A 26794-nucleotide genomic window follows, 5' to 3' on the forward strand; every position below is an offset into this window, starting at 1 on the left:
CCTCATATCCATGCCTCCCCATTTCTTGACTTACATCCTTTGGCCATCTCTACCGTTCATCTCTGTATCCACCACCATAAATATGCCACATTTATTCCCTCCTATATCTACCCCCAATATCTACCTCATGCATATCTACCCCATTATATTTCCTCACAAACATTCATCCACCTCCACACACCCCTCCCATATTCACCGCACATCTTCCTCCCCCCTACATCCACCCCAAAACCTACCCCTGGCATAATCATCCCTGCGTCCTCCCCCGCCAATCAACCAGGACATCCCATATCCACCCGAATCTTGATCCCTGCAAATTCATCTCCACAGGCAACCCCACCATATCCCTACATCCTACCCACATGCATCTTATCCTCCTCACTGTATCGCCCCCTCCCCGTATCCAATCCCACCTTCGACCCCTTCCTGGAATCCCACTCCCTATATCTACACACAAGGTAAACCATCTCCTTGTATCTACTTCCACCATATTGCCCCATCCGTGTATCCACCACCACCATTTTGCCACAGCCCATATCCACCCCCACCGTATCTCTCCTCCCCATTGTGAGAACCCAACCCCATATCCACTCCACCATTTCCCTGGCCCATATTGACCCTTACCATATTCCCCCTACTCCCAATATCCACGTCTCACCATATCCACCCTCACTGTATCCCCATGCACATATCCACCTTCCACAGTACCCCCTTCCCCATACATGCCTCCAATGTATGCTCCCATCGTATCCAACATATCTGCGTTCCCCCGTATCCCCCTCCCAATATTGACGCCCATATACGCTCCCCATGTCTACACCCAGCATACCCCCTCCTCCCGGTATCCATCCACCATATATGTTCCCCCACATGCACTCCCTACGTAACCACCACAACCATTTTGCCCTCCCAAAACACACCCCCATATCCACTCCCACCATATCCAATCCATATCCCTCCACCAGTATCCGCTCTATCCTCGAATCCATTCTTCCCGTATCCACCCCAACCATACTCCACTCCCAAAATCTGCCTGTTACTCACCCCCATTACGCGCACCCCAGACTCACATGCCCCCCCACCCCACCCCAAAATCTACCCTCACGTATCCGCTCTGTGTCCACCATCCACCCACCTGTCGGCCCTCCACCCCATATCCGCTGACCATACCCCCCAATACCCGTATCCGCCCTCCCCCCCATATCCACCGACCGTACGCCCCAATACCAGTAACCGCTCTCACCTCCATATCCACTGACCGTACCCCCCAATACCCGTATCCGCCCTCCTCCCCATATCCACCGACCGTACCCCCCCAATACCCCTAACCGCCCTCCTCCCCATATCCACCGACCGTACCCCACAATACCCGTATCCGCCCTCCTCCCCATATCCACTGATCATACCCCCAGTACCCGTATACACCCGCACTGCCATATCCACCAACCGCCTCCCCAATACCCATGTCCGCCCTCCTCCCCATATCCACCAAACAACCTGCCCAATACCCATATCTGCCCACCCCCCATATCCACTGACCGTACCCCCAATACCCGTTCCCGCCCTCCCCCCATATCCACTGACTGTACCCCCCAATACCCGTATCTGCCCTCTCCACATATCCAACGACCATAACTCCCAAATACCCATATCCACCCTCCCACACATATCCACCGACAGTACCCCCAATACCCATATCCGCCCTCCCGCCGTATCCACGCACCGTACCCCCCCAATACCTGTATCCGCCCTCACCCCTGTATCCACCCACCGTACCCCCAACACCCATATCCGCCCTCACCCCCGTATCCACCCACCGTACCCCCAATACCTGTATCCGCCCTCACCCCCGTATCCACCCACCGTACCCCCAATACCCGTATCCGCCCTCACCCCCCCCGTATCCACCCACCGTACCCCACAATACCCGTGACCACCCCCGTATCCACCCACCACACCCCGCAATACCCGTATCCACCCATCGTACCCCCCAATACCCGTATCCGCCCTCCCCTCCAGTATCCACCCACCGCACCACCTAATACCCATATCCACCCTCACCCCCCCGTATCCACCCACTATACCCCCCAAAACCCGTATTCGCCCCCCGTACCACCTCCCCGCACCCCCAATACCCGTATCCACCCCCCCACACCCCCAATACCCATATCCTCCCCCCCGTATCCACACCCCGCACCTCCAATACCCATATCCAACCTCCCCATGTCCACCCAGCGTACCCCCAATACCCATATCCAACCCCCGTATCCACCCAGCGTACCCCCAATACCCGTATTCGCCCCCCCAGTATCCACCCTCCACACCCCCAATACATGTATCCACCTCCCCATATCCACCCCCAAATACCCATATCTACCCTCACCCCCGTATCCAACCATCGTACCCCCAATACCCATATCCGCCCTCCCCCCAGTATCCACCCACCGTACACCCCAATACCTGTATCCGCCCTCCCCCAGTATCCAACCACCGTACACCCCAATACCCATATCCGCCCTCACCCCCCGTATCCACCCAGCCATACCCCCAACACCCGTATCCGCCCTCCTCCCGTATCCACCCCCCCGTACCCCCAATACCCATATCCGCCCTCCTCCCCATATCCACCCCCCGTACCCCCATACCCATATCCGTCCTCCTCCCGGTATCCACGCCCCGTACACCCCAATACCCGTATCCGCCCTCCTCCCTGTATCCACCCCCGTACCCCCCATACCCATATCCACCCTCCTCCCTGTATCCACCCCCCGTACCCATATCTGCCGTCCCCCCATATCCACCCACCGTACCCCCCAATATCCGCATCCACCCCGCCGTACCCCCAATACCCGTATCCACCCTCCCCCCTGTATCCACCCGCCATACCCCCAATACCCGTATCCACCCTCCCCCCTGTATCCACCCACTGTACCCCCAATACCCGTAACCGCCCTTCCCCCAGTATCCACCCCCGTACCCCCAACACCCATTTCCGCCCTCCCAAGTATCCACCCCGTACCCCCCAACACCCATATCCGCCCTCCCCCCAGTATCCACCCCCATACCCCGCAATACCCATATCCACCCTCCCCCCATATCCCACCCCCCCGTACCCCCCCGAATACCCGTATCCACCCTCCCCCCATATCCCACCACCCCCGTACCCCCCCAATACCCGTATCCACCCTCCCCCATACCCCCCCAATACCCGTATCCACCCTCCCCCCATACCCCCCCAATACCCGTATCCGCCCTCCCCCCAGTATCTGCCCTCTCACCTCCTCAGGGGAGTACAGGTCCTTCCCATTCTCTCTCCCTCTGTCTGGCTGGTGGGGTGTGGGGGGAGGGGGATGTCCTCTGTCCCTCTCTCTCTGAGGGGGATGGGGTGGGGGGGGGGTCTCTGTGTCTAGGTGTGTGTCTCTCTATCTTTCTCTCTCTCTGTCTCTGTCCCTGGTCGCCGGATGTCACCGCCCCCTCCTTTCCTCCGCTCCAGCCAATCCCCGCCCTTCTCCCGCAGGCCCCGCCCCCATCCGTGGTCGACCGTCGGCGTCGGCCAATGGGAGACCGGGACGCTTCCTGACGGGCGGCGGCGCCCGCCAGTAGGAAGGGCGGCGGCCGTTGACCGACAGAGGGACCGACCAATTGTGATGAGGGCTGCGCCCCCTTGACGTCGAGCCAATGGGAGCGGGGAGGAGCCGGGACATCCGGCGGCGTGATGCCATCCACCAATGGGGCGAGACTGCTGCGTGAGGGGGCTGGGCATTGCCGCCGACTGACGGTCACGTAGACCAATACAAGGCCGCTGACGGGTGAAGGACGTTGCTCGGAGCAATCGCCGGACGGAAAAGGCGGGGCATATATCCGGAGCGTGGTTCTCACCAATGAGCGACAAAGGAAGGCGGGATCGTGGCGTGACCGACATCCACATTACCCAATGGGTTGTCGCGGGTTTACGGATAGACGTTTCTGAAGTCCAATAGCAGTGTAGAATTGGCGCGTCGTCGCGGCCTCGGCTCTCGTGACCAATGGGCAACAAAGGAGGGCGTAACATATTTGTGGGTTAGCGTGGAAGGAGCCAACAGATGGGCGTTATCGTTGACAGTCAGGGGGTGCGGTCCAATGGGACGGAAAAGGCGGTGTTCGCCCTGACCAATGCGCAATAAAGGAGGGCGGTAGCTACACCAGACGCAGTGAGGGGCGGGTGTGGGAATCAGAGCCAATGGGCCGACGGCGCGGCGATAGACGTGCGCGGCGCCCAATAAGATCGCGGGAAGCCGGCGGCGGCAGCAGCAGAGTCTTTTCTCCCCTCTCCCCCCACCACCCCTTAATACCCAAGCACCAGGCGAACCTGTGGCCGGCGGCAGCCAATGGGCGGACGCGGCGCGCTGACGGACCCGCGCGCCCCCCAATGGGAGCGAGGCGAGGAGGCGGGACGTCCGGCGTCCGCGCGACCAACGGCCTCCACCCGCCCACCTCTTCTCACCCACCACCCCGCCCAGGCCCACCTGCCAATAGGAGTCGACCATCCGCCGCGGTGGGCGGGCCCGGGGTGGCGACGTAGCCGGACGGACGGCGGCGGCGACCAGTAGAGAAAGGGGAGGGCCTGACGGGCGGGCGGGCCGACCAACCGGGTGCGGGAGGGGGCGGGGCGCCCAGCGAGGAGCCGCCAATGAGGTGGCGGCGAGGAGGCGCATCCATCCGGGCCGGGGCGGCGGGAGAGCTCTCGGTCCGACAGCGGGAGAGAGAGAGAAAAATAAAAATTATCAAAAGAAGGAATTGAAACGTTAAAACGCCAGAAGAGGAGAATTTTAAAAAAAAAACACAGTCGAAAGGCCTGGTCGGGTCCGTGAGATTTTAATCATCAATAAGCCCCTGCGCCGGCGAGGGATTTCGGCGACCGCAGCCTTTTTATTTTGAGGAAGAAACCGCATCCATGAGGTTTGTTTGCGTTGGGGGAGGGGGAAGGGGAGGCAATAGTGATCATAATGTTATTTTATTTGGCTCGGCGGGGCACACTATCGGACCCTTGCCCCCCGGTTTCAAGATGTAGGGATCTTAACCCCTTATTTTATTAAATTATTGAGCTTGGGAAGGCTAGGATTGGGGTTTCCCCCCGTCAACGGACTCTCCGCAAGAGCCGTTTTTATTTAAAGAGGGGACTGGGGATGAAGAACGAAAGGGAAGAGAGACGGTTCAGAGGTCTCACTTCCGGTTTTCGACTGCGCATGTCCTTTTTTAAGGGGAGGGGGCGGGGCTTCGGTGGGGTGTCACGTGACAAGGGGGCGTGGCCGGGGGGAGCGGGAGTGTTCAGACGTGATGTTTGACCCCCCCCCCCCCCCCCCCACACACAACCCTGTTGTTGGGCCTCCAGGTGGAGGTGGGCGGGGTTTGTGCGAGCAGCTACTGAGCATGCGCGGGGGCGGCAGCTTTGGTGGGGGGGGCGGGAGAGAGGCAGGGTTTGTGGGTGTCATGTGACCACTGCCGCCACACCCCTTTTTATTGCTCGTCATCTCCCCCACACCCCCTCACACCCCCCCCCTCCCCACCCCACCCCCCTCACAACACCCCTCCTCACACCCCCCCCTCCACACACCGCCCCCCCCTCACACACCACCCTCCTCACACACCCCCCCCTCCCCCCCTCACACCGCCCCCCCCTCCCCACACACACCCCCCCTCCCCACACACACCCCCCCCTCCCCACACACCCCCCCCCTCCCCACACACCCCCCCTCCTCACACACCCCCCCCTCCTCACACACCCCCCCCCTCCTCACACCCCCTCCCCTCCCCTCCCTCCCCACACACCCCCCCCTCCCCACACACCCCCCCCTCCCCACACACCCCCCCCTCCCCACACACTTCCCCCCTCCCCACACACTTCGCCCCCTCCCCACACACTCCCCCTCCCACACACCCCCCCCTCCCCACACACCCCCCCTCCTCACAGACCCCACCTCCCCCCTCCCCCCCTCCCCCCCCCCTCCCCCCACCCCACCCCCTCCCCCCCTCCCCTCCCCACCCCACCCCCCCTCCACACACCCCCCCCTCCACACACCCCCCCTCCACACACACCCCCCCTCCACACACCCCCCCCTCCACACACCCCCCCCTCCACACACCCCCCCCTCCACACACCCCCCCTCCACACACCCCCCCCTCCTCACACCCCCCCCCTCACACACCCCCCCCTCACACCCCCCCCTCACACCCCCCCCCTCACACCCCCCCCCTCCTCACAACCCCCCCTCCTCACAACCCCCCCCCTCCCCACACCCCCCCCCTCCCCACACACCCCCCCCTCCCCACACCCCCCCCTCCTCACAACCCCCCCCCTCCCCACACCCCCCCCATCCCCACACACCCCCCCTCCCCACACACCCCCCCCCCACACACCCCCCCCTCCCCACACACCCCCCCTCCCCACACACCCCCCCTCCCCACACACCCCCCCCTCCCACACACCCCCCCTCCCCACACACCCCCCCCTCCCCACACACCCCCCCTCCCCACACACCCCCCCTCCCCTCACACCGCCCCCCCCTCCCCTCACACCGCCCCCCCCTCCCCACACACCCCCCCTCCCCACACACCCCCCCTCCTCACACCCCCCCTCCCCTCACACCCCCCCCTCCCCTCACACCCCCCCCTCCCCTCACACCCCCCCCTCCCCTCACACCCCCCCTCCCCACCCCCCACCCCCTCCCCACCCCCTCCCCCTCCCCCCCCCACCCCCCCCACCCCCCCCCCACCCCCCCCCACCCCCCCCCACCCCCCCCCCACCCCCCCCCACCCCCCCCCCACACCCCCCCCACACCCCCCCACCCCCCCCCCACACACCCCCCTCACGCCACCCCCCCCACACCCCCCCCACACCCCCCCCACACCCCCCCCACACCCCCCCCACACCCCCCCCTCACGCCCCCCTCACGCCCCCCTCACGCCCCCCTCACGCCCCCCCCCACGCCCCCCCCACGCCCCCCCCACGCCCCCCCCACGCCCCCCCACGCCCCCCCCTCACGCCCCCCCCCACACGCCCCCCCCCCACACGCCCCCCCCACACGCCCCCCCCCCACACGCCCCCCCCCTCCCCACACGCCCCCCCCTCCCCAACACGCCCCCCCCCTCCCCACACGCCCCCCCCCTCCCCACACGCCCCCCCTCCCCTCACGCCCCCCCCTCCCCTCACGCCCCCCCCTCCCCTCACGCCCCCCCCCTCCCCTCACGCCCCCCCCCTCCCCTCACGCCCCCCCCCTCCCCTCACGCCCCCCCCCTCCCCTCACGCCCCCCCCCTCCCCTCACGCCCCCCCCCCCCCTCACACCGCCCCCCCCTCACACCGCCCCCACCCTCACACCGCCCCCCCCTCACACCGCCCCCCCCTCAACCCGCCCTCCCACACACCCCCCTCGCCCACACACCCCCCCTCCCCCCACACCCCCCCCCTCCCCCCACACCCCCCCCCCCCTCCCCACACACCCCCCCCTCCCCACACACCCCCCCCCTCCCCACCCCCCCTCCCCCCGCCCCTCCTCCCCTCCCCCCTCCCCTCCTCACACACACCCCCCCTCCCCACCCCCCCTCCCCCCTCCCCTCCTCACACACACCCCCCCCTCCTCTCACACACCCCCCCTCCTCTCACACACCCCCCTCCTCTCACACACCCCCCTCACACCCCCCTCCTCTCACACCCCCCTCCTCTCACACCCCCTCCTCTCACACCCCCCTCCTCTCACACCCCCCCTCCTCTCACACACCCCCCCCTCTCACACACCCCCCCCCCCTCTCACACACCCCCCCCCCTCCTCTCACACACCCCCCTCCTCTCACACACCCCCCCTCCTCTCACACACCCCCCCTCCTCTCACACACCCCCCCTCCTCTCACACACCCCCCCCCCCCTCCTCACACACCCCCCCTCCTCACACACCCCCCCTCCTCACACACCCCCCCCTCCTCACACTCCCCCCCCTCCTCACACACCCCCCCCTCCTCACACACCCCCCCCTCCTCACACACCCCCCCTCCGCACACACCCCCCCCTCCTCACACACCCCCCCCCTCCTCACACACCCCCCCCTCACCACACCCCCCCCCTCACCACACCCCCCCCCTCCTCACGCCCCCCCCTCCCCTCCTCACACCCCCCCTCCCTCCTCACACCCCCCTCCCCTCCTCACACCCCCCTCCCCTCCTCACACCCCCCTCCCCCTCCACCACCTCCCCCCACCCCTCCTCACACCCCCCTCCCCTCCTCACACCCCCCCTCCCCTCCTCACACCCCCCCTCCCCTCCTCACACCCCCCCTCCCCTCCTCACACCCCCCTCCCCCTCCACACACCCCCCTCCCCCTCCACACACCCCCCTCCCCCTCCTCACACCCCCCTCCCCCTCCTCACACCCCCCTCCCCCCCCTCCCCTCCTCACACCCCCCTCCCCCCCTCCCCTCCTCACACCCCCCTCCCCTCCCTCCCCTCCCCTCCCCTCCCCTCCCCTCCCCTCCCCTCCCCTCCCCTCCCCTCCCCTCCCCTCCCTCCCCTCCCCACCCCCCCTCCCCACCCCCCCCTCCCCCCCCCCCACTCCCCTCCCCTCCCCACCCCTCCCCTCCCCACCCCCCCCTCCCCACCCCCCCCTCCCCACCCCCCCCTCCCCACCCCCCCCTCCCCACCCCCCCCTCACACCCCCCCCTCCCCCCCTCACACCCCCCCCCTCCCCTCCCCCCTCCCCTCCCCCCCCCTCACACCTCCCCCCCTCCCCTCCCCCCCCCTCACACCTCCCCCCCTCACACCTCCCCCCCTCACACCTCCCCCCCTCACACCTCCCCCCCTCACACCTCCCCCCTCACACCTCCCCCCCTCACACCCCCCCCCCCTCACACCCCCCCCCTCACACCCCCCCCCCTCACACCCCCCCCCTCACACCCCCCCCCTCACACCCCCCCCCCTCACACCCCCCCCCTCACACCCCCCCCCCTCACACCCCCCCCCCTCACACCCCCCCCCCTCACACCCCCCCCCCTCACACCCCCCCCCTCACACACCCCCCCCCTCACACACCCCCCCCCCCTCACACCCCCCCCCCCCCCCTCACACCCCCCCCCTCACACCCCCCCCCCTCACACCCCCCCCCCTCACACCCCCCCCCTCACACCCCCCCCCCTCACACCCCCCCCCCTCACACCCCCCCCCTCACACCCCCCCCCCTCACACCCCCCCCCTCACACCCCCCCCCCTCACACCCCCCCCCCTCACACCCCCCCCCCTCACACCCCCCCCCTCACACCCCCCCCCTCACACCCCCCCCCCTCACACCCCCCCCTCACACCCCCCCCCTCACACCCCCCCCCTCACACCCCCCCCCTCACACCCCCCCCCTCACACCCCCCCCTCCTCACACCCCCCTCCCCCTCCCCTCCCCTCCCTCCCTCCCCTCCCCTCCCCTCCCCTCCCTCCCTCCCCTCCTCACACCCCCCTCCCCTCCTCACACCCCCCTCCCCTCCTCACACCCCCCCTCACACCCCCCTCCCCTCCCCTCCTCACACCCCCCTCCCCTCCTCACACCCCCCTCCCCTCCTCACACCCCCCTCCTCACACCCCCCTCCCACCCCACCCCCCTCCCTCCTCCCACCCCCCTCCCCTCCTCCCACCCCCCTCCCCTCCTCCACCCCCCTCCCCTCCTCACAAACATTACAAAGCGTGAAGACTGTGTAGAATCCTGGGAGTCCTGGTTCTTGAATCACAAGAAGCTACCATCCACATTCAGTGGGGAATGGGGAAGGCAAACGGAATGCTGGCCTTTACTTCAAGAGAAAAGGGGCCTAAAAACAGGGAACTCTTTAATAAAACGATACAACGCACTGGTCAGACCACAGGGATAACGGGAACTGCAGATGCTGGAGAATTCAAGATAATAAAGTGTGGAGCTGGATGGACACAGCAGGCCAAGCAGCATCTCAGGAGCACAAAAGCTGACGTTTCGGGCCTAGACCCTTCATCAGAGAGGGGGATGGGGTGAGGGTTCTGTAATAAGTAGGGAGAGAGGGGGAGGCGGACTGGAGATGGATGGAGGAGAGGATAGGTGGGGAGGAGATAGGTTAGTCCGGGGAGGACGAACAGGTCAAGGAGGTGGGATGAGGTTGGTAGGTGGGAAATGGAGGTGTGGCTTGAGGTGATAAGAGGGGATAGGTGAGATGACCCCACCACCCAAGACATTTTTTCCATCCCCTCCCCTGTCTGCTTTCCGGAGAGACCACTCTCTCCGTGACTCCCTTGTTCGCTCCACACTGCCCTCCAACCCCACCACACCCGGCACCTTCCCCTGCAACCGCAGGAAATGCTACACTTGCCCCCACACCTCCTCCCTCACCCCTATCCCAGGCCCCAAGATGACTTTCCACATTAAGCAGAGGTTCACCTGCACATCTGCCAATGTGGTATACTGCATCCACTGTACCCGGTGTGGCTTCCTCTACATTAGTGAAACCAAGCGGAGGCTTGGGGACCGCTTTGCAGAACACCTCCGCTCGGTTCGCAATAAACAACTGCACCTCCCAGTCGCAAACCATTTCAACTCCCATTCCTCAGACGACATGTCCATCATGGGCCTCCTGCAGTGCCACAATGATGTCACCCGAAGGTTGCAGGAACAGCAACTCATATTCCGCCTGGGAACCCTGCAGCCCAATGGTATCAATGTGGACTTCACCAGCTTCAAAATCTCCCCTTCCCCCACTGCATCCCTAAACCAGCCCAGTTCGCCCCCTCCCCCCCACTGCATCCCAAAACCAGCCCAGCTCGTCCCTGCCTCCCTAACCTGTCCTTCCTCTCACCTATCCCCTCCTCCCACCTCAAGCCACACCTCCGTTTCCCACCTACCAACCTCATCCCGCCCCCTTGACCTGACCGTCCTCCCCGGACTGACCTATCCCCTCCCCACCTATACTCTCCTCTCCACCTATCTTCTTTACTCTCCATCTTCGGTCCGCCTCCCCCACTCTCCCTATTTATTCCAGTTCCCTCTCCCCATCCCCCTCTCTGATGAAGGGTCTAGGCCCAAAACGTCAGCTTTTGTGCTCCTGAGATGCTGCTTGGCCTGCTGTGTTCACTAGTCAGATCGCAGCTGGGATACCGCAATCTGTTTTGGGGCCCTGTATCCAAGCAGAGATAGACCGGCGTCGAAGACGGGGCAGAGACGGCTCACTGGGCTGATTCCTGGGATGGAGGGACTGTCTTATGGAGGAGAGGTTGAATAGTTCAGGTAATGTACTCATTGGGGTTTAGAAGAATGAGAGGCGACCGATTGAAACAGCCAAGATTCCCAGGGGCACGTGACAGGGAAGAAGGGGAGAGGTTGTTCTTCCCCCCCCCCCACCTTGTGTGGGAGAGGGGGCTTCATCTCCGAATAAAGGGTCACCTGCTACAGAGGGAGATGAGGAGGAATTTTTTTCTCTCCGAGGGGGAGTGAGTCTGTGGAATTCTTCACTGCAGAGGGGGCTGTCGAGGGCTGGGACATTCTATAAATTCAAGGCTGAGGGAGACTTTTAATCAGGATGGTGACGGAGGGAGAAAAGACAGGAGACTAGAGCTTGGGCACGATCAGATCAGATTCGATGGGCTGAATGGTCTACTGCTCCCAGGGACTGGAGGAGTTGGTGATGGGGAAATGAGCCAAAACTGCAATACGGTGGAGAGATTCTCTTTGTCAGCAAGAACAGAGAGAAACAGCCTAAAATACAGGGGGGCAATTCTAAAGGGTGATGGAGTGGGGCAGAGGAATCTGGGGGTATATATAAACAGTTCACTAGCACAGAGAGCACAGTCAATAAAGCAGACAGTGCCCTGGGCGCTCTAAATAGGGGCACGGAGGGCAGCGGTTGTACAGCATGTTAAGTGTCTCTCAAACCCTGGTTCGCCCTCAGCTGGGGGGCAGTGTGCCGTTCCGGGAGACCCACTTTAGAAAGGACGCAACGGCGGGGAGCGGAATAGATTCCTGGCAACAGTTTCCCCTCCTCTGGGAATGGGGAGGGGTTTGAGAAATGGGGTTCCCGCTGACCAGACTGTTTGGGAACCGGAGGGGAACGTGGACTGTAGGTGAGGAGATAGCTGCCTCAGGCAGAGAGATCAGGCTCTGCTAGCCCCCACAACCCCCTCCCTCTCTCTGTCACATCCTCCAGTCCCCCAGTCCAGTCCCTACAATCGAGCCTGTCGCAGTAACTGCTCACCCCTTCTGTTTTTAATCCCCCTTGCTCCCCCAGTCTGTCACTGTCTCTCTTTCCCTCTCTCCCGCTCGGTCTGTCTCTCGTTCTCTCTCCTCCCCACAGTCACAGTTTCTGTTTCTCACTCTCTGCCTTCCCTTCCCTCCCCTCCCCGCTCTGTCTGTCTACCTCTCTCACCCCTTTTGTCTGTGTGCCTGAGTGTGTGTGTGTGTGTGTGTGTGTGTCTCTCTCTCTCTCTCTCTCTCTCTCTCTCTCTGTCCCCTCCCCTCACCCCCCCACCCACCATGTCAATGCCTGTCTTTCTCTCTGTCTCTCTCCTCACCCCCCCACCCCTTCTGTCTGTATGTCTCCCCGCGCCCTCCTCTCGCCTCTGTCTTCCCCCCCGCTCTTTCCCATCCCCTCTCCACTCCGTCTGTCTCTCTCTCTCTCTCTCTCTCTCACTCCGGATGCATGACGGCTTGGTATGGCAACTGCTGTGCTCAGGATCCTGAGAAACTACAGAGTGTCGTGAACACAGCCCAGGTCATTACACAAGCCATCCTCCTGCCCATTGACTCAGTGTACACTTCCTACTGCCTTGGGAAAGCTGCTCACGCAATCAAAGACCCCTCCCAGCCTGGTGGTTACCTCATCCATCGGGCAGGGTATAGAAGCTTAAACACAGGTGCTAGAACAGCCCCTTTCCCTGCTGTCATTAGACCTCTGAATGGACCTTTCTAATTTTAAATTCAATGTTGATCTCACCCTGTGTGCACCTTCTCTGCAGCCATAATGTTGTATTCCTCACTCTGCTGTAGTACTGTAATGTGCTTCGTATGACATCCGCCTGGACTGCATGCAAAACAGCACCTTTACCCGTGCCTCGGTATATGTGACAATAATAAGTCAAATTACACTCTCTCTGTGTGCATCTCTCTCCTCTGCTCTGTCACTCAGTCTCACTTTCACACGCTCCTCTATTCTCACAGCGTCCCTCTTACTCGCTCTTGCACAGTCCACAACTGTTACTGTCTCCCTGTCTCTCTTCCTCCCCTCCCTCTCCCTCTCATAAGCTCCTCTGTTCTCGTGTCTGAACTGCCTGTCTCTCTTATGCTCATACCTCCATTCTGTTGCTCCCTCTCGCACATTCCTGTACTTTGTCTGTCTCTGTACTCTGTCTCTCTGTACTCTGTCTCTCTGTACTCTGTCGCTCTGTACTCTGTCGCTCTGTACTCTGTCGCTCTGTACTCTGTCGCTCTGTACTCTGTCGCTCTGTACTCTGTCGCTCTGTACTCTGTCGCTCTGTACTCTGTCGCTCTGTACTCTGTCGCTCTGTACTCTGTCGCTCTGTACTCTGTCGCTCTGTACTCTGTCGCTCTGTACTCTGTCGCTCTGTACTCTGTCGCTCTGTACTCTGTCGCTCTGTACTCTGTCGCTCTGTACTCTGTCGCTCTGTACTCTGTCGCTCTCTACTCTGTCGCTCTCTACTCTGTCGCTCTCTCTCTCTCTCTCTCTCTCTACTCTCTCTCTCTTCCCCCCCCCCCCACCTCTCTCTGTGCCTTCTGATCGCTGTGGCACGCTATGTGCCCTCTGATTGCTCGCTCCCTCTCTCTGTTTCTGTGCCCTCTGATCGCTCCCTCCCTTTCTGTTTCTGTGCCCTCTGATCGCTCTCTCGTTCTCTCTCTCTCTCTCTGCCCTCTGGTCTCTCGTGCGCTGTCTCTGCCCCCTGGTGTCTCGCACCGCCCCTCACACTTCTCAATCTGTCTCCCTGCTGCATTTGACCCACCCTGTGAAAAAGAATAATGACAGCTCAGTGGTGAACAGGAAATGTGAACTTAGCCTTCGTTTAATTGCATTCCCCCTGTCATCTCCCTGTTCCCGCTCACCGCACCCCCCTGGTCCCCTCATCTGGCATGGTTTTGGGTTCCTTAACCTGAGGAAGGACAGACCAGACAGAGACGGGGCGCAGGGATAAGAGATGCGGTTGTCACCAAACCGGCTCCTGGGACGAGAGGGGATTGTTGGACGGGGGGGAGGTCGAGGTTGGATGGGGATGGGAGAGCAATCCAGCTGTGTGTGTGTGTGTGTGTGTGTGTGTGGACTGTCTGTGTCTGTCACATGGTAGTTTCCGGACCTCCTGAGTTATGAACATTGGGTCCAGACCTTGCCCTGTTGACAAAGCCATTCCCCCCGCCCCCCCTCAATCTGAACCAGTCAGCGCTCCGAATTTAACCGTGTGTGTGTGTGTGTGTTTTGTTTTTGTTCGAATACAGGGGCCGGAATAGCGTCAAAGGTTCCCCACAGTCTCCTGTGAGTATTAAAATGCACCTGCCTGTAGCCCCCTTCCCCACTCTCTTCCTTCCGGTGCCTCGGTCACCCCCACACCATTCTGCTCCATCTCTCTGTTGGTCACTCCCTTGATCCCACCTCAAGTCTCCGGCCCCCTCGCGCACACGTGCTCCGTGTACGGCTCATGTGCACGCAGACACACGGTCCCCCACATCTCTGTCAAAAGTACACATGCTTTTCCTCCATGACGGTCTTTCCATCTCTCTCTTGTGCGCGCATGCTCCCCCCCCCCCCCCCCCCCCCCCCGGTTTTGCACAAACGTCTCCCTCAGTGACGTGCTCACCCACATTCTGTATGGCTCTCACACCCCTTCTTTCCCGGTGTGTAACAGCTGCTGGAAATCATGATGTGCTCTCTGCTGTTTGCAGGTGTTTGAGGGAATCTATAACAATACCAGGATGCTCCACTTTCTGACTGCCGTCGTGGTAAGTGCCTTCCTGTGTTCAACACTGCACCTCCCTGTGAGTGAGAATCTAACTCTCACCCCCACGCCCTTAGACATTCAATGGTGTTACCATCACTGAATTCCCATCACTACCCAAGGGCTTCACATTGTGCAGAAACTGAACCGGACCCAGCTCTGTATCAATCCTAACCCTATCGCAGGGAGCAGGTCAGAGGCTGGGAATCCTGCAGCGAGTAACTCCCCTCCTGTCCTACCATCCATAAGGCAGGAGGGTGAGGGAATTCTCCCCTGTTGCCCTGTACGGGCGCAGCTCGGCCAGCTCGCAAGAAGACACACAGTTCTTGGGCAGCGTGCACAGATTCTCGGAATTCAGGGAACGCCTATCTCCGCGTCAGCTCGATCGAGGCACACTTCCTGATGCCGATCAAAAGGTCTTCAGGTGTTTTCCCTGCCACCCACACCCCTCCCTCAACCTTCCCCGACTCCAAGGGCAAACTATCCCAGCTGCAAACCCTCATCCTGCTCATGCTTGGGGTGTTGTTTGGTGAGGGATCCACGCAGTGACCACTGACTGCCGTCTTCACTCCTCCTCCCCACCCCCCCCACCCCGTACGAGTCCTGGTGTTCTTTATGTATTTGTCAGTTTTGCCTGTCTGTCTCTCGCAGGGCTCCACGTGCGATGTGCGTGTGAGAAATGGGACTGTGTATGAAGGAATCTTTAAAACCTTAAGCTCCAAGGTATGTTTCTGCACTTCACCATTTGTCTGTCTGCAGGATGGAGGGGTCGCATCTGACTGTCCCGCCCACTTGAGTCATCCTCATATTCTTGTTGTCTGTACGTGCCCCTCTCTGTGTGTCCCCGACGTGTGTGTGTGTCTCTTTCTCTCACTCTCGCTCCACCTCTTTGTGTGTCCCTCCCTCATTCTCACTCCCCGTGTGTGTGTGTGTGTCCCTCCCTCATTCTCACTCCGTGTGTGTGTCTGTCTCTGTCTCTGTCTCTCTCTCACACACTTGCACCACCTGTATGTGCGTGTCTCTCTCTCTCTACACGTGTGTGTGTCTCTCTCTCTCTCTCACGTGCCACCTGTGTGCGTGTTCTCGCTCTCACTCCCTCCCACTCTCTCCCCCAATTGTGTCTGTCTGTCTCTCATTCTCGCGTCACCTGTGTCTCTCGCTGTCTCGCTGTCTCTCTCTCTCTCTCTGTCTGTCAGTGTGTGTGTGTGTGTGTCTCGCTCTCTCTCGCGCACTCTCACTTTTGTGCTACCTGCGTATGTGTGTCTCTGTTGTGCTCTCGCTCCCCTGTGTGTGTGTGTGTGTGTGTCTCTCCCCCTCCTCCTACTCCACCCCCCTCTCTTGTTTCTCCCCTGAGCCCGCGGCCACTAAATTTCCTTGTCGTCCTTTTTCCCAACGTCCCTTTCCCGCTTCTCCCCAACCACCTCCTCCCCGTTGCTGTGTCCCCAGTTTGAGCTGGCCGTGGACACAGTTCACCGGAAGACGATGGAGACCGTGGCTGGCCCCAAGAGCGAGGACATCATTGACACCATGATCTTCAAACCTGCCGACGTAGTGGTGGTGCAATTCAGGGACGTGGACCTCAACTACGCAACGAGGGGTGAGTCCGAGGCACCCAACGTTCCCCCCACCCCCCCCCCCCCCCGCCCCTCCATGTTTCACACCCCCTGCCCTGGCACTGTGCTCTAGAGCCAAGGCAGCATGGGTGGGGTCACCGTCCAATTTCCTGTCTCTTCCCCGCCACCGCCACCTCCCGCCGTTCTAAACTAACCCCTACCTCCTGAGGACCTGGGATTGATTCGCGATGTGGGCATCGGAGGAGGGGAGTTTGCGCGAAAGCGATGCGGCCAGGCCAGGAAGCAGCAAGAGCAATTAGGAGAAAGCAAACTCCTCCCCGGTTTGGCGAGAAAGTCAAACAGAGAGACCGCCGCGGCCGCAGAGGGATCTGGGAAACCCGGTACAGGGGATCCCGGGGAGGCAGCGAGTGGGTTCCGACAGCGAACGCCAAGTCAGGGTCTTTGTCGCTAGCGGGAGCAGAGGCGGGACGGGGAGGGAGGCTTTCCTACAGCTGTACAGAGCAGTGGGGAGCCCCTGTCCAGAGGGGTTTCAGTTCTCCGTTTTGTTCTTGCACGTGTTTTCTGGGAGAGGTTTACCCGCAGTGTGGTGGGTTGTCGTATAAGTCTTTTTGGACTGGGGGCCTCTGCCCAGCTGTGTTCCACAGGGATCGGAGCTGGGTCCCACCTCCGTTTGTCATTTGTACAAATGACTTGGACGAAAATATAGAAGGCACAGTTAGTAAATTTGCAGATGACGTCAAAATTAATGATGTAGTGATTAGGGAAGACAGTTCTCTAAGGTTACAAAGGGATCCTTATTGATTGGGTCAGTGGGTTGAGGATATATGTGGAGGGCTGGAAGGTTTCATCTACGGGGAGAGGCTGGGGGTAATTTTCCCTGGAGCGTCGGGGGCTGAGGGGTAACCTTGGATTTATAAAATCATGAGGGGCACGGATAGAGTGAACAGCCAAGGTGTGTTTTTACGTGCCCCCCCCCCCCCCCAGGGTCGGGGGTTCCCGAACTAGAGGGGCACAGGTTTAAGGTGAGAGGGGAAAGATTTACAAGGGACCTTTCCTCACGCAGAGGCTGGTGCGTGTATGGAAGGAGCTGCCAGAGGAAGTGCTGGGGGCTGGTACAGTTACAGCGTTTAAAAGGCATTGGATGGGGATGTGGATGGGAAGGGTTTAGAGGGACAGGGGACCAAATGCTGGCAAATGGGACTGGGCTAGTTTAGGATATCGGGGTCAGCATGGATGAGTTGGAGCGAAGGGTCTCCTTCTGTGCAGTATGCATGAGAGATTGTTTTGACTGGGCCTGTATCCAGTCGAGTTTCTTGATGTGAAACATGTGAAATTGTAACTCTAGCTGCAGGGAGAATGGTTCCCCTGCCTGGGTAGAGTCTAGAACCAGGGTGGGGGGAGAAAGACAGTCCCTCAGGGTAGGACTGAAGCGGGGAATTTTCCTCAACCAGAGGATAGTGACCATGTGGAACTTTCTCCCACACAGGGCCGGATGGCCGAGCAGATTCGAGAGAGCGATGCATTTTTTTTTTGTAAGGTTTTGGTGTTGGTGGGGCTCATGATGATGTTGGGATGGAGGATCACATACTGTTCTACTACAGCTGAACAACTGCAGACAAACATGCTCCTTGTCCTCTTCACAGCCTTCAGTTCTACCCTGCCCCCTCGTCAGGGTTTCAGGGGCATTAGATATTTGTTCCTGCATCGAACATCCCAAAGAATGAAATCTCTCTCTCTCTTTCCCCTCCCTTCCCCACTCTGTCTCCATCGCACTTCCTCCCCTCCCTCTCGCCTCACTTGTTCGCTCTCTCCTTGCCCCTCCGCTCTCCTGGCTGGCATTCCCACTCGCGCGCTATCGCACTCTTCCCTCCTTCTCTCTGTCTCACTCCTTCCCCTCTGCCTCTCGCACTGACCCGTCCTCTCCTACCCCCTCCCTCACACTTGCTGCCTCTCTCCCTCACTTACCCCTATTCCCTCCTGGCTAGATAAGACCTCCGACACGGTGGTGAGCTCGAAGGTGAACGGGGAGCACCGGGAGAAGGTACTGCAACGTTGGGAAGGCGGTGACAGCAACAGTGACGATTTCGATCTGGAGTCTGATGTGGTACGGACACGGGGTGTTGGGGTGGATTGTTTCGGGGTCGGGGGGGGGGTGGTGCCGACGAAACAGCCTTCTCCTGGGGGTGGGGGTTTGTGTCTCTATGTCGGGAATGGGCCACGGGTCACACGCGTATATCGGTGATCGTGTAAACCAGGTCTGATTGTCATGTCGCCCCTCCACCCTGGGATGGACATCTCCCGCCCCGAGCCCCAGGGACCCGGCGTGACTCCCACCTCCCCCCTCCGGGTGCACAGCTAGTGTTCCTTCCCAGTCACTGACAGGGAGGGGGGGGGATAGCTGTAGCAAGCACGGGAAGAGAGGGGTTGGGGAGTGAGAGAGACAGACGGACAGGTGAGGGGATGAGAGAGGAGATGGGAGGCAGGGCAGTTGGTGGAGGAAGGCCAAGTGAGCGGGTGGTGAGAGAGGCAGAGGGAGACGGGCCAGAGAAAGGGTTGGTGGCCGGGGGCGGGGAAAGGAGGCAATGTTTCAGATTGTAAGGCGAGGGGAGGGGATGGAGTAGAGAAGGGGGGAGATGGGGAGAGTAGGTGAGAGGGAGGGCAACGTGGAGAGGAGAAAGGGAGGGGATGAGGAGAAAAGGGAGAGGCAGCAGTGGGGGATTCGGAGAGGATATGACGGGGAGAGGAGAGGGGAATGTGGAGAGAACGAGAGCACAGAAGGGAAGGGAGAGGGGCAAAGAGATGGCAGAGGGTAGAGAGGGGAAGATGGGGGCCAGGGGGAGATGGAGAGATACATCAGTTCTGAATTGAGCCCAGGGTGGGGAGCAGGTGTGCATTCAGGACAGTGAGGTCTGACCAGGACAGACCCGGTCTGATGCATGGGGGAGCAGGCGGGGAAGCAATGACTGGCCCAGAACTGTCCTGTTGTGGAGATTCTTTTTCCGTTTACCCAGGACGTCCCTGGCCAGGCAGCATTTACTGCCCAATCCTTAACTGACCAGAGGGTAGTTAAGGACAACCACGTTGCTGTGGGCCTGGAGTCACGTGTAGACCCGACCAGGTAAGGATGGCAGTTTCCCTTCCCTGAGGGGAACCAGGTGGGTTTTTTCCGACAATGGACTCACCGTCATTGTTATACTGTTAATTCCCGATTTATTTTATTGAATTCCAGTTCCACCGTCTGCCATGGGGCAGGATCCAAACCCGGATCCCCAGGACAATATGCGGGACTCTGGGCTAACCCCACCAGGCCATCACCTGCCAGTGAAGGGTGTGTCTGATGTTGAGATCGATCGGTGGGTGGGGTGGGCCGGGCCGGGCTGATGGTTCCCTGAAATCCTGTCTCTGCCTCTCTCCACACAGTCAAATGGCTGGGACGCGAATGAGATGTTTCGTTTCAACGAGGAGACGTATGGGGTCAAGACGACGTACGACAGCAGCCTCTCTTCTTACACGTGAGTGTGTACAGCTCCCTCTACTCTGTTTTTTCACCCACACGGGGTTAGGTACAGGGTAAAGCTCTCTCTCTACACCTTGCCCCACATCAAACACTCCCAGGGACAGCACAGGGGGTCAAATACAGAGTAAAGCTGCCTCTACACCTTTCCCCCTCCGCACCCCCCCGAATCAAACACTCCCAGGGACAGCACAGGGGTTTAAAAACGGGTAAAGCTCCCTCCCCTGTGAGTCTGTGCCTGTTGCCCTCAGGACCCCACTGGAGAAGGATAATTCGGTTGAGTTCCGTCAGCGAGAAGCTCGTGCAGCCCAGTTAGCGAAGGAGATTGAAGCCAGCCCCCAGTACCGCGTGCGGATATCCATGGAGAACGATGAAGGCAGGACTGACGAGGAGAAGTTCAGCGCGGTCCAGAGACCTCCCTCCGACCGGGATAGCCCCGGATTCGGCTCCAGGTACCTCCCTGTGGGGCCTGCCCGTCCCTCCATTGCTGGGTCGCTGCCTTGCTGCATGCCAGTCTGGCACTCTGAGCCAAAACATGTCCTTCAGGCTGTCTGTCGCTGCCCCCACTCCCCCTCCCCCTCCCTCTCTGTCGCTGCCCCCCTCCCCCTCCCCCTCCCCCACCCTCTCTGTCGCTGCCCCACTCCCCCTCCCCCTCCCTCTCTGTCGCTGCCCCACTCTCCCTCCCCCTCCCCCTCCCTCTCTGACGCTGCCCCCACTCTCCCTCCCCCTCCCCCCTCACCTCTCTGTCGCTGCCCCACTCTCCCTCCCCATCCCCCTCCCCCTCTGTCGCTGCCCCACTCTCCCCCCATCCCCCTCCCTCTCTGTCGCTGCCCCACTCTCCCTCCCCCTCCCCCTCCCTCTCTGTCGCTGCCCCACTCTCCCTCCCCCGTCCCCTCCCTCTCTGTCGCTGCCCCACTCCCCCTCCCCCTCCCCCTCTGTCGCTGCCCCACTCTCCCTCCCCCTCCCCCTCCCTCTCTGTCGCTGCCCCACTCTCCCTCCCCCGTCCCCCTCCCTCTCTGTCGCTGCCCCACTCTCCCTCCCCCGTCCCCTCCCTCTCTGTCGCTGCCCCACTCTCCCTCCCCCGTCCCCTCCCTCTCTGTTGCTGCCCCACTCTCCCTCCCCATCCCCCTCCCTCTCTGTCGCTGCCCCACTCTCCTCCCCCGTCCCCTCCCTCTCTGTCGCTGCCCCACTCTCCCTCCCCCGTCCCCTCCCTCTCTGTCGCTGCCCCACTCTCCCTCCCCATCCCCCTCCCTCTCTGTCGCTGCCCCACTCTCCCTCCCCCGTCCCCTCCCTCTCTGTCGCTGCCCCACTCTCCCTCCCCATCCCCCTCCCTCTCTGTCGCTGCCCCCACTCTCCCTCCCCATCCCCCTCCCTCTCTGTCGCTGCCCCACTCTCCCTCCCCGTCCCCTCCCTCTCTGTCGCTGCCCCACTCTCCCTCCCCATTCCCTCCCTCTCTGTCGCTGCCCCACTCTCCCTCCCCATTCCCCTCCCTCTCTGTCGCTGCCCCACTCTCCCTCCCCATCCCCCTCCCTCTCTGTCGCTGCCCCACTCTCCCTCCCCATACCCCTCCCTCTCTGTCGCTGCCCCACTCTCCCTCCCCATCCCCCTCCCTCTCTGTCGCTGCCCCACTCTCCCTCCCCTCCCCCTCCCTCTCTGTCGCTGCCCCACTCTCCCTCCCCCCATCCCCTCCCTCTCTGTCGATGCCCCACTCTCCCTCCCCCGTCCCCTCCCTCTCTGTTGCTGCCCCACTCACCCTCCCCGTCCCCTCCCTCTCTGTCGCTGCCCCACTCTCCCTCCCCCTCCCTCTCTGTCACTGCCCCACTCTCCCTCCCCCGTCCCCTCCCTCTCTGTCGCTGCCCCCACTCTCCCTCCCCCGTCCCCTCCCTCTCTGTCGCTGCCCCACTCTCCCTCCCCCTCCCTCTCTGTCGCTGCCCCACTCTCCCTCCCCCGTCCCCTCCCTCTCTGTCGCTGCCCCCACTCTCCCTCCCCCTCCCCTCCCTCTCTGTCGCTGCCCCACTCTCCCTCCCCATCCCCCTCCCTCTCTGTCGCTGCCTCACTCTCCCTCCCCCTCCCTCTCTGTCGCTGCCTCACTCTCCCTCCCCCTCCCTCTCTGTCGCTGCCTCACTCTCCCTCCCACTCCCTCTCTGTCGCTGCCCCACTCTCCCTCCCCCGTCCCCTCCCTCTCTGTCGCTGCCCCACTCTCCCTCCCCCGTCCCCTCCCTCTCTGTCGCTGCCCCACTCTCCCTCCCCCTCCCCCTCCCTCTCTGTCGCTGCCCCACTCTCCCTCCCCCTCCCCCTCCCCTCTGTCGCTGCCCCACTCTCCCTCCCCCTCCCCCTCCCTCTCTGTCGCTGCCCCCACTCTCCCTCCCCCTCCCCCCTCCCCCTCTGTCGCTGCCCCACTCTCCCTCCCCCTCCCTCTCTGTCGCTGCCCCACTCTCCCTCCCCCGTCCCCTCCCTCTCTGTCGCTGCCCCACTCTCCCTCCCCCGTCCCCCTCCCTCTCTGTCGCTGCCCCACTCTCCCTCCCCCTCCCTCTCTGTCGCTGCCCGCCACTCTCCCTCCCCCCTCCCCCTCCCTCTCTGTCGCTGCCCCACTCTCCCTCCCCCGTCCCCTCCCTCTCTGTCGCTGCCCCACTCTCCCTCCCCCTCCCTCTCTGTCGCTGCCCCACTCTCCCCTCCCCCCTCCCCCTCCCTCTCTGTCGCTGGCCCCACTCTCCCTCCCCCTCCCCCTCCCTCTCTGTCGCTGCCCCACTCTCCCTCCCCTGTCCCCTCCCTCTCTGTCACTGCCCCACTCTCCCCTCCCCCTCCCCCTCCCTCTCTGTCGCTGCCCCACTCTCCCTCCCCCCTCCCCCTCCCTCTCTGTCGCTGCCCCCACTCTCCCTCCCCCTCCCCCTCCCTCTCTGTCGCTGCCCCACTCTCCCTCCCCATCCCCCTCCCTCTCTGTCGCTGCCCCACTCTCCCTCCCCATCCCCCTCCCTCTCTGTCACTGCCCCACTCTCCCTCCCCCTCCCCCTCCCTCTCTGTCGCTGCCCCACTCCCCCTCCCCCTCCCTCTCCTGTCCTCTGTCGCTGCCCCACACTCCCTCCACCCGTCCCCTCCCTCTCTGTCGCTGCCCCACTCTCCCTCCCCCGTCCCCTCCCTCTCTGGCGCTGCCCCAACTCTCCCTCCCCCCTCCCCCCTCTGTCGCTGCCCCACTCTCCCTCCCCCTCCCCCCTCCCTCTCTGTCGCTGCCCCACTCTCCCTCCCCCGTCCCCTCCCTCTCTGTCGCTGCCCCACTCTCCCTCCCCATCCCCCTCCCTCTCTGTCGCTGCCCCACTCTCCCTCCCCATTCCCCTCCCTCTCTGTCACCTGCCCCACTCTCCCTCCCCCTCCCCCTCCCTCTCTGTCACTGCCCCACTCTCCCTCCCCCTCCCCCTCCCTCTCTGTCGCTGCCCCACCTCTCCCCTCCCCCTCCCCCTCTGTCGCTGCCCCCACTCTCCCTCCCCCTCCCTCTCTGTCGCTGCCCCACTCTCCCTCCCCCTCCCTCTCTGTCGCTGCCCCACTCTCCCTCCCCCTCACCTCTCTGTCGCTGCCCCACACTCCCTCCCCCTCCCTCTCTGTCGCTGCCCCACTCCCCCTCCCCCTCCCTCTCTGTCGCTGCCCCACTCTCCCTCCCCATCCCCCTCCCTCTCTGTCGCTGCCCCCACTCCCCCTCCCCATTCCCCTCCCTCTCTGTCGCTGCCCCACTCTCCCTCCCCCGTCCCCTCCCTCTCTGTCGCTGCCCCACTCTCCCTCCCCATCCCCCTCCCTCTCTGTCGCTGCCCCACTCTCCCTCCCCCGTCCCCTCCCTCTCTGTCACTGCCCCACTCTCCCTCCCCCCGTCCCCTCCCTCTCTGTCGCTGCCCCCACTCTCCCTCCCCCGTCCCCTCCCTCTCTGTCGCTGCCCCACTCTCCCTCCCCCGTCCCCTCCCTCTCTGTCGCTGCCCCACTCTCCCTCCCCATCCCCCCTCCCTCTCTGTCGCTGCCCCACTCTCCCTCCCCCGTCCCCTCCCTCTCTGTCGCTGCCCCACTCTCCCTCCCCCGTCCCCTCCCTCTCTGTCGCTGCCCCACTCTCCCTCCCCCGTCCCCTCCCTCTCTGTCGCTGCCCCACTCTCCCTCCCCCTCCCCCTCCCTCTCTGTCGCTGCCCCACTCCCCATCCCCCTCCCTCTCTGTCGCTGCCCCACTCTCCCTCCCCCGTCCCCTCCCTCTCTGTCGCTGCCCCACTCTCCCTCCCCCGTCCCCTCCCTCTCTGTCGCTGCCCCACTCTCCCTCCCCCTCCCTCTCTGTCGCTGCCCCACTCTCCCTCCCCCGTCCCCTCCCTCTCTGTCGCTGCCCCACTCTCCCTCCCCCGTCCCCTCCCTCTCTGTCGCTGCCCCACTCTCCCTCCCCCGTCCCCTCCCTCTCTGTCGCTGCCCCACTCTCCCTCCCCATCCCCTCCCTCTCTGTCGCTGCCCCCACTCTCCCTCCCCCGTCCCCTCCCTCTCTGTCGCTGCCCCACTCTCCCTCCCCCATCCCCCTCCCTCTCTGTCGCTGCCCCACTCTCCCTCCCCCGTCCCCTCCCTCTCTGTCGCTGCCCCACTCTCCCTCCCCCGTCCCCTCCCTCTCTGTCGCTGCCCCACTCTCCCTCCCCCTCCCCCTCCCTCTCTGTCGCTGCCCCCACTCTCCCTCCCCCGTCCCCTCCCTCTCTGTCGCTGCCCCCACTCTCCCTCCCCCGTCCCCTCCCTCTCTGTCGCTGCCCCACTCTCCCTCCCCATCCCCTCCCTCTCTGTCGCTGCCCCACTCTCCCTCCCCCGTCCCCTCCCTCTCTGTCGCTGCCCCACTCTCCCTCCCCATCCCCCTCCCTCTCTGTCGCTGCCCCACTCTCCCTCCCCCGTCCCCTCCCTCTCTGTCGCTGCCCCACTCTCCCTCCCCATCCCCCCTCCCTCTCTGTCGCTGCCCCACTCTCCCTCCCCATTCCCCTCCCTCTCTGTCGCTGCCCCACTCTCCCTCCCCCTCCCCCTCCCCCTCTGTCGCTGCCCCACTCCCCCCGTCCCCTCCCTCTCTGTCGCTGCCCCACTCTCCCTCCCCCTCCCCATCCCCCTCCCTCTCTGTCGCTGCCCCACTCTCCCTCCCCATCCCCCTCCCTCTCTGTCGCTGCCCCACTCTCCCTCCCCCGTCCCCTCCCTCTCTGTCGCTGCCCCACTCTCCCTCCCCATCCCCCTCCCTCTCTGTCGCTGCCCCACTCTCCCTCCCCGTCCCCTCCCTCTCTGTCGCTGCCCCACTCTCCCTCCCCATTCCCCTCCCTCTCTGTCGCTGCCCCACTCCCCCTCCCCCCTCCCCCTCTGTCGCTGCCCCACTCTCCCCTCCCCCTCCCCCTCCCTCTCTGTCGCTGCCCCACTCTCCCTCCCCCGTCCCCTCCCTCTCTGTCGCTGCCCCACTCTCCCTCCCCCGTCCCCTCCCTCTCTGTCGCTGCCCCACTCTCCCTCCCCATCCCCCTCCCTCTCTGTCGCTGCCCCCACTCTCCCCTCCCCCTCCCTCTCTGTCGCTGCCCCACACTCCCCCGTCCCCTCCCTCTCTGTCGCTGCCCCACTCTCCCTCCCCCTCCCCCTCTGTCTCTCCCCCTCTTGTCCATTCTGTCTGTATAACCAGTGAAGCACCATCGCTAATTCACACTATTTCACCTCTATCTCTTTGTCAGGGACAGTAAACACATCCCCCTTCCCCAGCGTAGCCGGGAGGGGCCCATGCGTGGTGGAGGTGGAGGAGGTTTGAGGTCAAACGTCCCAAGGGGGGGCCGAGTACCCTCTGGTTCCCTCCCTCCCCGTGGGGGGCTGCACCACCTAGACTCCAGTTCCAGCCCGTCTGCAGAACAGCGGGTCATCAATGGAGGTAGGGTCAGTGGCATCTGGAGTGAGGAGATGCTCTCCCTCACACTCTCTCATCCAGTAATGTCCACACCCCCCCCCCCGCCCCCCTCTCCCGCCAGCGCCCTGTGTTACTGACTGTATCCCTACTGATGTTAATCCCTCTCCCTCACACTGTCACTCAGTAACCCCTCTCCCCCCCCAGAGCCCCTGTGTTAATGACTGTATCCCTACTGATGTTAATCCCTCTCCCTCACACTGTCACTCAGTAACCCCTCTCCCCGCCAGCGCCCTGTGTTACTGACTGTATCCCTACTGATGTTTAATCCCTCTCCCTCACACTGTCACTCAGTAACCCCTCTCCCCCCCAGGGCCCTGTGTTACTGACTGTATCCCTACTGATGTTAATCCCTCTCCCTCACACTGTCACTCAGTAACCCCTCTCCCCCCCAGGGCCCTGTGTTACTGACTGTATCCCTACTGATGTTAATCCCTCTCCCTCACACTGTCACTAGTAACCCCTCTCTCCCCCAGCGCCCTGTGTTACTGACTGTATCCCCACTGATGTTAATCCCTCTCCCTCACACTGTCACTCAGTAACCCCTCTCCCCCCCAGCGCCCTGTGTTACTGACTGTATCCCTACTGATGTTAATCCCTCTCCCTCACACTGTCACTCAGTAACCCCTCTCCCCCCCCAGCGCCCTGTGTTACTGACTGTATCCCCACTGATGTTAATCCCTCTCCCTCACACTGTCACTCAGTAACCCCTCTCCCCCCCAGCGCCCTGTGTTACTGACTGTATCCCTACTGATGTTAATCCCTCTCCCTCACACTGTCACTCAGTAATCCCTCTCCCCCCCAGCGCCCTGTGTTACTGACTGTATC

At 62.9% G+C, this 26794-nt stretch overlaps 1 protein-coding gene across 1 annotated transcript; it reads left to right on the forward strand.

Moving 5' to 3' along the window:
• Positions 1 to 4684: 4684 nt before the first annotated feature.
• On the forward strand, positions 4685 to 25933 carry LOC125450102 (ataxin-2-like protein; the record flags this gene model as incomplete). The annotated part of the gene is made up of 9 exons (XM_059644353.1): positions 4685 to 4938; positions 14465 to 14501; positions 14909 to 14965; positions 15613 to 15684; positions 16408 to 16558; positions 18521 to 18639; positions 19956 to 20047; positions 20301 to 20501; positions 25743 to 25933. Coding segments are annotated over exons 1-9 (925 nt in total), but the record flags the coding sequence as incomplete, so codon positions are not given.
• Positions 25934 to 26794: the final 861 nt, after the last annotated feature.

Source organism: Stegostoma tigrinum, unplaced genomic scaffold, assembly GCF_030684315.1.
Source record: "Stegostoma tigrinum isolate sSteTig4 unplaced genomic scaffold, sSteTig4.hap1 scaffold_741, whole genome shotgun sequence".
NCBI lineage: Eukaryota > Metazoa > Chordata > Chondrichthyes > Orectolobiformes > Stegostomatidae > Stegostoma > Stegostoma tigrinum.